General features: G+C 52.1%; 1 protein-coding gene across 1 annotated transcript; it reads left to right on the top strand.

The window, feature by feature from the left end:
* Positions 1-1015: 1015 nt before the first annotated feature.
* On the top strand, positions 1016-11480 carry ESAM (endothelial cell adhesion molecule; the record flags this gene model as incomplete). Its single annotated transcript, XM_080719028.1, has 8 exons — positions 1016-1101; positions 1535-1842; positions 5268-5455; positions 7526-7727; positions 7877-8032; positions 9959-10081; positions 10381-10507; positions 11165-11480. 8 exons carry the CDS (start codon positions 1016-1018, stop codon positions 11478-11480), a joined length of 1506 nt encoding a protein of 501 aa, XP_080575154.1.
* Positions 11481-11773: the final 293 nt, after the last annotated feature.

Here is an 11773-nt window from a genome sequence, read left to right as displayed (position 1 = left end):
AGATGCCTTGGCATTACTGGGTTACAGCCAAGATTTTGTACCACCTTTCTCTGAAGAAGTTGCTTATTTGGGGTGACTTAAACCTGTACTGGCAGTAAGGGAGGGGTGTTCTACAAGGTGTACTTAGCAATGTATGCTAACTGAAAAAAAAATAATTTGAGTGTGGTAGAAAAGAAAAATTAAACCAATAGCCCCCTGCCCAGTCTTTTTGCTAACTAGAAATTTTTAGGAGCCTGCAGAAGGCTGTGAGGCCGGCAGTTACTGATTCCTATTGCCTTTGCAGCCACTGAGCTGCCAACTGTTAGATTCCAGAGATGGCAGGAGCGGTCTAGTGTTTCCATGGGCATTTCTCACAGCCACTGCATGGCAGGTATTTGAAGAGGAGCCAGGCAGGTCCCACTAGGAAGAAACAACTGAGAAGGTCTGGACAGGAAAAACAAAGGAGACACCCCATAGAGTGGAGGCACAGAACACAACCCGTGTTGAGCAGCAGAACTGTGTGGAGTGGGGAGAATTCACTGGGCCCGTCTGTTTTTATTCCCAAATAACTGTGGCCCCCAGAGCGGGCAGCGGGCAGTGTCAGGAATTCATGGTTATGCTTTCTGTTCCCAGTGACCTTTGCAAAATGGCTCTGCTCTGCTGGAATGTTTGAAGCCCTCCCCCACCTTGGTTAGAAACGCAAGAACAGGTGCATGCCGTGAAGAAGCTGCGGCCGGCAGAGGGCGCAGAGGAGCCTTTTGGCCAAATGGCAGGAGGGAGGGTGCGGTTAAATTAAATTTCGCAGTGAACAAAATCTAGCCCTGGGAATTAAAGGATCAGAGCGGGCCTGAGCCCTTCGTTCGCTGTAAGGATAGGAGGCAGCGAAGATAGGGATAAAGGAGAAACGGAAATTGTGTCCTACCTCCCCACCGCCCCTCCTCTCCAGTCACCGTAAAGAAAAGCAGTTTATTTCAGGAGTAAGGAACAGAGAATGAGACTCGTTACCTCCTCGTTTTCCTCATTTCCTGGGGCAGCCATGAGCCAGTATACATGCCAGATTAATCCTCAGCCCCGGGTTTTAGGGTGTCTGGGAAAACTCAGCCACTGTCCCCTGCCCCTAGGGTAAGAGAGGCCCCACTGCTGGCGCGTTGGTGGGGGCCGGCGTTGTGGGGCGTGGGGTGGGTGTGGCCGTGACCCTTCCCGCCCAGCCCCGGGTGAAGCCACAGAATCCCCGCGGTGACCCTTCGTGTCCCCGCCCCACTCGCCCTCCTCCAGAAAGTCTGCCCGGTTAGGCTAAGGACGCAGTAGCCCAAGCTTAGAGCAGGTTGTTGGGGCTCTCACACTGTCAGTCTGTGGCCCCCGAACTTCGACGGTCCCCAAACTCACTCCCTTCTTAGCCATCCTTCCTGCTGCACGTGGGCACAGGGCAGGGAGTGAGAGCCCTGGACTCTCTCTCCTCCTGGCTTCCAGGGACAGTTGTGGGGTGTCATGACATAAGGACCCAGCCTGCAGCTTGATCTGTAGAGGCCCTGTGATCCCGCTGTCTGGGTGCTAGAGGGGCCCACCCCCTGCGGCCTTCGGAGGCCCAGGACTGCGACCTCTCCGCCCCCTCGGATGCTCCGCCCCCTGTCGCAGCCTGTCCCCACCCCACCACCGGCACAGCACGCAGTCTTGGGCTGGCTGCCACTGACACAGTGGCCTGGCTCCTGCGCACGGTCCAGCTGTCGCAGTCTTGGCACCTGTCGGACAGTGTGTCCTGGAACTGGTGCACTCTGTCCGGACCAGGGAGGGCCATGATTCCCTTGCCCACCGCCCCTGTGACCAGCTCGCTGTGGTTTTTGCTCCTAGGGCTGAGTACCCTCGGTGAGTTAAACTTGGGACCTGGGGGGACCTTGGGATGTGGGATGGGGCGAATCCACCCTGAGAGAACTCTGGGGTCTGGTGAAGAACTGGGTCATGGGACTCCTGCTTCGGACCCTTGCCCTCCCATCGCCCCCCCCCCATCCGCACTCTGGGACATCACTGCAGTGCTCTCTCCCCACTATAGCAGGGACAGCTCTGAGTTTGGGTGTGGTGAGGGAGGCTAGGTAGGGAGCTTGTTCAAGCAAGAGAAGGGCATCTCATGATAAGAGAATCTCCCAGCAAGATCTGGATACCTCTAGGCTGAGTTATCTGAACCATCCCCGGAACCATTCCACCTTCCAATCTCCACACACAGCAGAACTAGATGGGCTGAGGCGCTTGATGAGACACCAACTAAACAGCTTAAGGTCTTAACTCCAGCCCCCCCTTGCCCTACCCCCACACAAGCTGATGAGAAAGATCACAGGAATGCCCTGGTCCCCAGGCTTGCCCAATGCGCGGCAATCCTCCAGCCCAGTTCCTCTCTCCTGCCCCTCCTGCTTCCTGCCCTGGAAATCAAGGGAGGTGCCCCCGGTGCATGACCGTAAGGTCACTGGACACAGGAAATGGGGACAGGCTCAAATGCTGGGAGAAATGTGACAATCTTCACCACCACCACCACCCTTACAGTTTCCAAGACCTAAAGGGACAAAGGAGATGGGGGCAGGGTGGCACAAAGCTTGAGTGTGGCAAGCTCCAGGGATACTTCACCAGGGGCTGAGGGACCTAGCAGAAACTGAACACATCGTCCGCTGTCACACTTGCTACCTTCCAGGCCCCTTTACTGTCCCCTTCAAGAATCCCAATCCCAGTTTGGCGACATGAGCTTAACTTTTCTCTCAGGCCCGAGGATGCCAGGGCAAATAAGGCCTAGAAGACTGTAAAGGTCAGCCATAGTGATGGCACCTCCTTGCTCCTGTCCCTGCCGACCCGGATCCCACCTCCTAGCCTGGTGTGTGCTTCTGTGGTGTTGGGACATGGAGTATTAGGGTTCCGGGGTGTCACGAGGAGCTCCCTAGCCACACCAAGGTCTGGACTGATTCCTATCCACTGGACTTGGGAGGACCTGATGCAGAATCTCCCTGCTTCTCATCTCTCTTCTCCCAACTTCAGCCCTTCCTTCCCTCTATCCCAACTCCCCATCCCCCTCTGTGCTGGGGGGCTTCCGAGCAAGGGCGGAACATCCAAATGCTGCCTGGTCATCCTTTACAGCTGATCTGCAGCCTCTTTTCTCATGGCCCTAAGCCTCAGTTTATCATACCCGGAGGCTCCGGTGCTGCCAACTGCCCTGGGGGTTGCCTGGCCCCGCCAGCCTCTTGAGGGTTAAACAGGCTTCAGATTGCAGTGTCTGGGGCAGGCATGGACTCTCAAGAAGGCCCTTCTGCTCTAAGCCTACTCCAAGGCCCAGCGCTGCTGCCCCTGGGGCGTGAGAAGCCTGCGGGGGGAGTTTCTCAGAGAAAGAGGGAGACTAAAAATAGTGGCCCTGGGGAGCGGTTCCATGTTTCTTTGCCCTCCTTTAGTCTCAGAGTGGGCCAGAATGGTCCCTTTCTTGGGCTGTTCCTGGGACCTTCACTGGGGCCCAACACCTCCCCATTTCTCCACCCGCAGCACCCAGGACCAAACAGGGCCACCAGTTGGGGCACTTCCTCCCGTGGACCCCTGGAACGGCAGGCAGGAAACCTCAGGCCATCTCCAGCTGCTGGATTCGCACTGAGGGCACAGGACAGGAGACATTTGTCCAAACCCTGGGAGTGTCCATTGTTGTGTATTTTAAACCCTACTCTCCCTTTTGCCAAGTGTAATTCTAAATGCGGGACCCAGCAGAGGTCGCTGGGGCACCCATGGCAAAGGGAGCTTGCATCCTTTCTGGTTCCCAGGCAGGTTCCAGGCAGGAACCATTTCTGGACACAGGGCCGGGTGTGCTGCAGAAAGGGGAAGAGCCGGCACTGCTCCCAAGGTTCCCGATGTGCCTGTCCTGGGCGGAAATACCTGGGGGGAGTTGAGCTCCTTGAGGCCGGTTTGTTTTCTTCGCCTGGAGAGCCTCCGCCTCCGGTCCAGCGCCGCCGCCCCCCCTTCATTGTCTTCTGCCTTATCGCAGGGTACAAGTTTCCTGCCCAGCCCACTGGGACCCACCAGGAAACAGGGAGGGGGGTGCTGCAAAGAACAAGGAATAGAAGTGGGGGTTCTGAAAAGACGCAGCAGCCGGGATGCTGTGGGGGTGGTGTGCATCCTGGCCTGATGGCTCCCGGGTCCTTGGAGTTCTGAAGCCCAGCTCCTGCTGTTCCTGCCATTGGACTGGATGCTGACTCCCTTCAGGGATGTGGTGTCTCATACTCAGAGTGCTATGGCTGGGAAGAGCAGGACCACCAGTGCCCCAAAGTTATTTACTCCCCAAAGGGCTAGGACTTCATTGTCCCTCTCAAGGGCAGAAGAGTATGTGTTCCAGGATGCTATGGTGCAGATGCCCCAGTCCACCTCTGGAACACCTGTGGGTAAATCTCTGTGCTTGTCAGAAGACTCTGACTCGCCCTATAATTCCCTACAGCCCAAGAGAACCCGCTCAGATCTCCCAGGCCCACCAAGGGCTCTTGAAAGCTCTCTGGGACTCGATCCCTCTGCTTTTCTAAGGAAGCCAACTTGGCCCTTAGCGGGAGGTTCAAGAGCACTGCAAGTCTCTGGGCCAGTGCGTCTCACCAGCCACCAGCTGTTCAGAAGGAACCGCAGGGTTAATCTGTAACCAGAGGGTCCCCCAGCCCCCTCTCCCCAACTGGTTGAGAACTCAGGGGCAGGAGCCCTGGTGGCCCCAACTAGCGTGGCCATTCTCTTTTGCCTCTCGCACAAGGAATTTGGGGAAGCAGGTGTGCAATGTTGGGCGCAGATCAAGAGCAATAGATTTGTGCCCCTGCTTGATGGAAATCTGCCCTCTCTTCTTGGGGCTCAGAATCTGCTATTCAAAAACATAGAAGTATTCCCTGAACCCTATTTAAAAAAAAAACACAACCATATGCTGGGGGTGAGAGGAACCCAGACATTGGGTCAGCAATCCTTGGGCATCACTGAGACCTCCATTGGTGGGACCTGGCAAAGGAAGTCTGTCTTCTCAGGAGAATTGTGGTTCGTGGACAATCTCAGCTTCTTGGTGAGGCCCTTTGCAACTCAGTGAGACCCTGTTTCAAAATATAGAATAAAAAACAGGGCTGGGGGTATAGCTCAGAGGTAGAATGCCCCTGGTTTCCACCTCCAGTACCGCAAAAAAAAAAAAAAAAAAAAAAAAGTCTTTCTTCTGTCTGCATGACCCTCTCCTCCAGTGAGTGGGGCATGATCCCAGGCCGAGCCGGAGCCGAGAGCCAGCCCCCAGCACTCATGCTTCCTCACTCTCTCTCCAGTATCCCTCTCCCAGGCTCAGCTGAAGCTCCACGTGCCTCTTGGCCTCAGCAAGTTGCAGGCAGTGGAAGGAGAAGAAGTAGTGCTCCCAGCCTGGTATACTCTGCAAGGTGAAGTGCCGTCTGCCCAGCAGTGGGAAGTACCTGTTGTGATATGGTTCTTAGAACAAGAAGGGAAGGATCTAAAGCAGGTGAGGGGGAAGGCATCCTTGCTAGTGGTTAATGCACTCATCTGGGGGTGTAGGGAAGAGCTGGCCATTCTGGAAGGGGCGGCCAAAGATTGGAAGCTAAGGGACACATTTCAGAGAAAAGCAAGTTCTCACAGTTTCTTCTCATCTTGAAGATTTCCTCCAAAGACTTCTCTTTCCCCCACAATTTCCCTGATACTCCAGCACCCAAAACACTAAAAGGAGAGAGACATTTTACTCTGCTATGGTGGAAGTGAGGCTATAGATTGGGGTTTGGAAAAAAAGGGAAAGTTTATGGGAAGCCGGGCTTGGTTGCACATGCTTGTAATCCCAGGACTTGGGAGGCTGAGACAGGAGGATCACAGGTTTGCAGCCAGCCTCAACTATTTAGTGAGGCCCTCCACAATTTGGCGAGACCCTGTTTAAAAATAAAGAATAAAAAATCAGGTTGGAAGCTGGGCGTGGTGGTGTATGCTAGTCATCCCAGCATTTTGGAGGCTGAGACAGGAGAATCGCGGTTTGAGGACAGCCTCAGCTACTTAGTGAGACCCTGTTTCAAAATAAAGAATGAAAAATAGGGCTGGGGATGTAGGTCTGAGGTAAAATGTCCCTGGGTAAAATCCTTAGCAGCTTAAAAAAAAAAAGAGGAAGAGGAAGAAGAAAGAAGGAAGGAGAAGGAGAAGGAGAAGAAGAAGAAGAAGAAGAAGAAGAAGAAGAAGAAGAAGAAGAAGAAGAAGAAGAAAGAAAGTTAGTTTATGAGAAGTAACACACAACTTTGAAAAGGTGCTGTGTTCCTGCACAGTTGAGTACAGGCTTAGGACCTCTTGTCTCAAGTGACTATCTCTGTTCTCCTGCCCCTTTATACCTGAGGGCTGTCTCCCACCTCCCCTGCTTCATGATGCCAAGTTCAAACAGGCAGGTTTGCCTAGAAGCCCATGAAACAATTCTCAAGGCCTACACGCACATGGACTCCTTCCAGGGTCCCAGAGAATGTGTTCAAAGAGGTTATTTGGTCTTGTTATTATTAAAATCGCCATTATTTTGTGGTGCTGAAGATTGGGGGCATTCCACCACTGAGCTACACTCCGGTCTTTTTTTAAAATTTATTTACTTATTTATTTTGTGGGAATGGGTATTGAACCCAGGGGCATTCTATCTCCAAGCTACACCCCAGCCCTATTTTAATTTTATTTTGAAACAAGGTCTTGCTAGGTTGATCAGAGTTTAACTATTTTCTGAGGCTGTCCTCAAATCTGAGATTTTTTGTGTGTGTGTGTGTGTGTGTGTGTGTATGGTACTGGGGATTGAACCCAGGGGCATTCTACCTCTGAGCAACACCCCCAGCCCTATTATTTTATTATTTATTTTTGAAACAGGGTCCCACTAAGTTGTGGAGGACCTCACTAAGTAACTGAGGCTGGCCACAAACCTGCAATCCTCCTGTCTTAGCCTCCCAAGTACTGAGATTACAAGAGTGTACCACCATGCCCAGCCCTATGTTCTTTTCTCAGCCGGGCATAGTGATGCATGTCCTATAATCCCAGTACTTGGAAGGATAAGACCAGAGGATCGCAGGTTTGAGGACAACCTCAGCAAGTAGAGAGACTCTCATCAACCTATGGAGATGATGTTTAAAAATAAAAATAAAAATAGGCCTGGGGTATAGCCCAGAGGTAGAATGCCTCTGGGTTCAATCCCCAGTACAAAAAAGAAAAAAAAAAGATGTCCTCCTCCACGTGTATAAGTCCCAGGCCCTATAAAACCTGTCTCTGCTCTGCAGTCTAACTTTGTTTTATACATTGTCCTCCTTTGTCCCGTTATGCCATCCTTCTAAACACACCCTGGGTAGTGGGAGATGAGGAGACAGCACATGAGACAGGAAGTATCCTGGCCAAGGCCCCTGGTGCAGTGATTGGTGGCTGGGAGGTGGGTGAACAGGAGCTGGTGCCGTCAGAAGGGTGGATGTAGGTGAGGGTCAGGTGAGGAAGGCCTGGCTGGGGAGGGCGGCTGACTGAGCCTGTGGGCAGAGCACACTGTGGAATAGTAACAGTGACACATGGTGTCCCTGACTAGGTGTTGTCCTACATCAATGGGATTGTCTCAAGTGCACCGGAAGCATCCCTGGTCTACTCCATGCCCTCCCGGAACGTGTCCCTGAGGCTGCAGGGCCTTAGGGAGCAAGACTCTGGCTCCTACCGCTGTTCCGTGAATGTGGTAGACAGTCAAGGCAAAAGCAAGGGCCACAGCAGCAAAACCTTAGGGCTCAGCGTGCTGGGTGAGTGAGAAGCAACCCTCCTGCATCCCCCCACTGTGGCGAGTCTGCGGTCTCTCTCCCAGGGGCCAAGTGGGAGGCTTGGGATGGGGAAAGCAAGGCTGGGGAAGACCTAGGGTGTGGGTTTTAACTATCTCCCTTCCCTTCCCCAGTTCCTCCAGCTCTTCCATCCTGTCGCATCCTGGGTGCGCCCCAGGTGGGGACCAACGTGAGCCTGAGCTGCCAGTCCCCGAGGAGTAAGCCTGCCGCTCAGTACCAGTGGGAGCGGCTGCCCCCATCGCCCCAGGTTTTCTTTCCACCAATTTTAGGTGAGGGATTTTCCTAACACCTGAGACTGTGGCTGGGAAAGTGGAGAGCTGAGAGGTGCCCCTGGGGGCCTGGGATGGGGAGGGGAGGCACTGCTGGAAAGGACCTGGGAGGAGGAGGGGGAGGAGGGGAGGGGTGGGAACGAAGGCCTATCAGGTGTAGGCCCTGTGTGGGTGCTTAGCACTGTTACTAAAGACTCTGGAGCTAGTCTTCCAGCTCTGCCCCTGTCTTTGTGACTGTGCCCACTTCATTCATTTGGAAAATGGGGTATCAGTAGCCCTAATTTGAAAAACACACCCACAAAATGTCTTTAGGGACAATAGAATATTTTATCTATCTATCTATCTATCTGCCTTTCAATCTAATTTTGTCATACTGGGGATTGAACTCAGGGGCATTCTACTTCCCAGCTATACTCCCAGCCCAAAATAGGGTCTCACTAAGTTACTGAGTCTTACTACTTGCTGAGGCTGTCCTTGAACCTGAAATCCTACTGTCCCAGCCTTCCAAGTACTGGGATTATAGGCATGTGCCAACACACTTGGCGGGACAATTTTTAATATGAAGTATTAGATTAATTTAGACATTAACTATGGACTGCTTAAGCATGGCAGAGGTATTGTGGTTACATGGAACAACCATTCTTATTTTTGAAGATGCATGCTAAAGTATTGCTTTAAAACAGAGAGAGAGAGAGAGAGAGAGAGAGAGAGAGAGAGAGAGAGAAAACAAACATATGGCAAAATGTTACCAACTGTTGGATCCAGGTGGTGTATATATACATTTTCATTTTGCTGCCATTTCTACTTTTGTTTCTTTTGCTTTTTGTTTTGTATGGTACTGGGGATTGAACCCAGGGACGTTCTACCTCCGAGCTATGCCCCCAGCCCTATTTTTTTTTTTTATTCTTTATTTTGAAACAGGGTCTCACTAAGTTGTGGAGGGCCTCACTAAGTAGCTGAGGCTGGCCACAAACCTGTGATCTCCCTGTCTCTGCCTCCCAAGCCCTGGGAATACAAGCGTGCACCACCACGCCCAGCTACCCCCAGCCGTTTCTATTTTTCATTTTGAGACAGGATCTCACTAAGTTTCTGAAGGTCTTACTAAATTACTGAGGTTGGCCTCGATATTGTGATCTTCCTGTCTCAGCTTCCCAATTACTGAAACTACAGGCGTGCATCACCACATCGGGCTTCTTTCTGCTTTTTATCTGACCTTTGAGTTTGTGCTTTGGAAATGGAAGTCAGGGCCTTGCATATACTAAATATGCCCTTTACCACCAAGCTATACCTTTTAGCTGAATTCAACCACTTTTATTATAAAAACCTTTTCGTTTTTGAAACAGTGCTTATCTCCTAGGTTTATTGTGACATTCTGGTAAGTTAACACATGTAAAGTATGTAGAGCAGTCTTTGGCATAGAGTAAGTAGCCCATAAATATTAATATTATAATGATTAGACATATTACTCCCATTTCATTGATGAAGAAATGGAGACCCAGGGATTTCAAGTAACTTACTTAAGGTCGCATGACCTGTTCAGCAGCCCAGGTTTTCTGGTTTCTGGTTCCTAATGTTCTTTTCTTCTCTTTAGATTGCCTTCCAGAAATAAAAATAAAAGTAGTGTTTTGTTTTGTGTGTGTGTGTGTGTGTGTGTGTGTGTGTGTGTGTGTGTGTGTTTTGCATCGTTTCCTTTCAGATATCAGTTGGGGACACTGAGCAGGGGGCAGAGAGAGAGGTATTAAGCTAGCTGGTCGGTCCATGGGAGCAGAGCCCAGCGTGCTGGCTGTCACAGCCTTCTCCTCCATCAGGGACCAGCCAAGACTCTCAGAGAGGCAATAGAACATTCTAGAGGAAGGGCAGCTTGTTTGGTTTCTTTTTCACATGAGGAAAAGTGTTCCTGAACTGATGGCCAAGTTGCCTCCACAGATGACGCCCAGGGGTTTTTACATCTCACCAACCTTTCTGCTTCCATGTCCGGAGTCTACGTCTGCAAGGCCCACAACCTGGTGGGCAGTGCCCACTGCAACGTGACCCTGGAAGTGAGCACAGGTCAGTGAGGGGTAAGTGTGGTGAAGGGGAGGCGTGGTCAGTGGTGGGGTGGGGTTGGTTGTGAGGGGTGGAAGTCTGTCTGCCTCCGAGGCCTTTCCTCCTAATTGGACAAGGGAGCTTGCCCCAGTCGAAGCTATGTATAGATGTTTGCTCAGTGACTGACCATTTTCTGCTTGACAGTACTTTCTCTTCTTAACAGGACAAAAGAGAATTTTCTCTTGTGTGTGTGTGGTGGCAGTGGGGTAGTAGATTTGTGGAGGGACAGAGAACAGCTCCCTCTGACACCGAGGTTTTTCCAGGGCCCACGGCTGCAGTGATTGCTGGAGCGGTCGTAGGCACCCTGGTTGGATTGGTGCTGCTGGCTGGGCTGGTCCTCTTGTACCAACGCAGGAACAAGGCCATGGAGGAGCTGGCCAATGATATCAAGTAAGTAGCCCTGGTCTCTGGGTAATGGGGCCGTTTTTTATGGTACTGGGGATTGAAGCCAGCGACATTCTACCTCTGAGCTATACCCCCAGCCCTTTTGAACTCAGGGGCCTCCTACCTCCAACTATACCCCCAGACTCATTTTATTTGGAAACAGGGTCTCAATTAGTTGCTGAGAGCCTCATTGAGTTGCTGAGGATGACTTCAAACCTGCAATCCTCCTGTCTCAGCCTCCCAAGTGCTGGGATTACAAGCATGCACCACCATGCCCGGCCCCAGACCTTTTAAAAATGTTTTTGTCTGGAAGCAGGGTCTTGCTAGTTTGCTGAGAGTTTCGCTATTTTGCTAAGGCTCTCCTCAAACCTGTGATCCTCCTGTTTCAGCCTCCCAAGTACTGGGATTACAGGCATGTGCCACCATACCTCGCTGATGGGGGCTTTTTTTAACTTCCCTCCCAGAGTCTGGGAACCTAGGCAGCTTTCATGGAATTGAAGAGTGGGTAGTAACCCAAACATCATTCCTATGGGTCGATTTAAGGGAGAGAGAGAAGAGGGCTGAAGTGTCCTATGTAAACGTAGTGAGTGATGCAAAGTGTTTGGAAATCCTCTTTTTTTCTCTCTTCTACTTCTGACATCTTATGACTTCTTTGATGACTAGGGAGGATGCCACTGCTCCCCGGACCCTGCCCTGGCCCAAGGGCTCAGACACAATCTCCAAGAATGGGACTCTTTCCTCGGTCACCTCAGCGCGAGCCCACCGGGCACCCCATCTACCTCCCAGGGCTGGTACACTGACCCCCACACCCAGTCTCTCCAGCCAGGCTCTGTCTTCACCGAGACTGCCCAGGACTGATGGGGCCCACCCTCAGCCAGTGTTGCCCAGGCCTGGCGAAGTTTCATCCTCTGCCCTGAGCCGCATGGGTGCTGTCCCCGTGATGGTGCCTGCCCAGAATCAGGCTGGGTCTCTGGTGTGATGGCCTTGGCACTCGTAGACTAAACAATCTGGTGTGTCTGGTCCCTCTAAGGGTCACCCTTTGCACAAGAGGCCTGGGGCTTGTGAGGGTAGCCACGCTCTAGACCTCCAGTCCGCCACTCCTACCTCTCTTTACTGAAACTGGCTCTCACTAAGACCCAAATATCCAGGAGGTCAAAAGAGAAGAGGCAGTGGGCCTGGGATGGGGGGAAGCCAGCAGACTGCTGCTGAGATGGGCTACTTCCAAGGGGCCTGGAGGAGACCTCCAGTCAATGAGCCTTGGGCCCCCTTGAT

The sequence above is a fragment of the Muscardinus avellanarius genome (assembly GCF_963383645.1).
Source record: "Muscardinus avellanarius genome assembly, chromosome: 1".
NCBI lineage: Eukaryota > Metazoa > Chordata > Mammalia > Rodentia > Gliridae > Muscardinus > Muscardinus avellanarius.
Note: the sequence above shows the minus strand (reverse complement) of the source record. Positions and strands in the feature narration are given on the sequence as shown.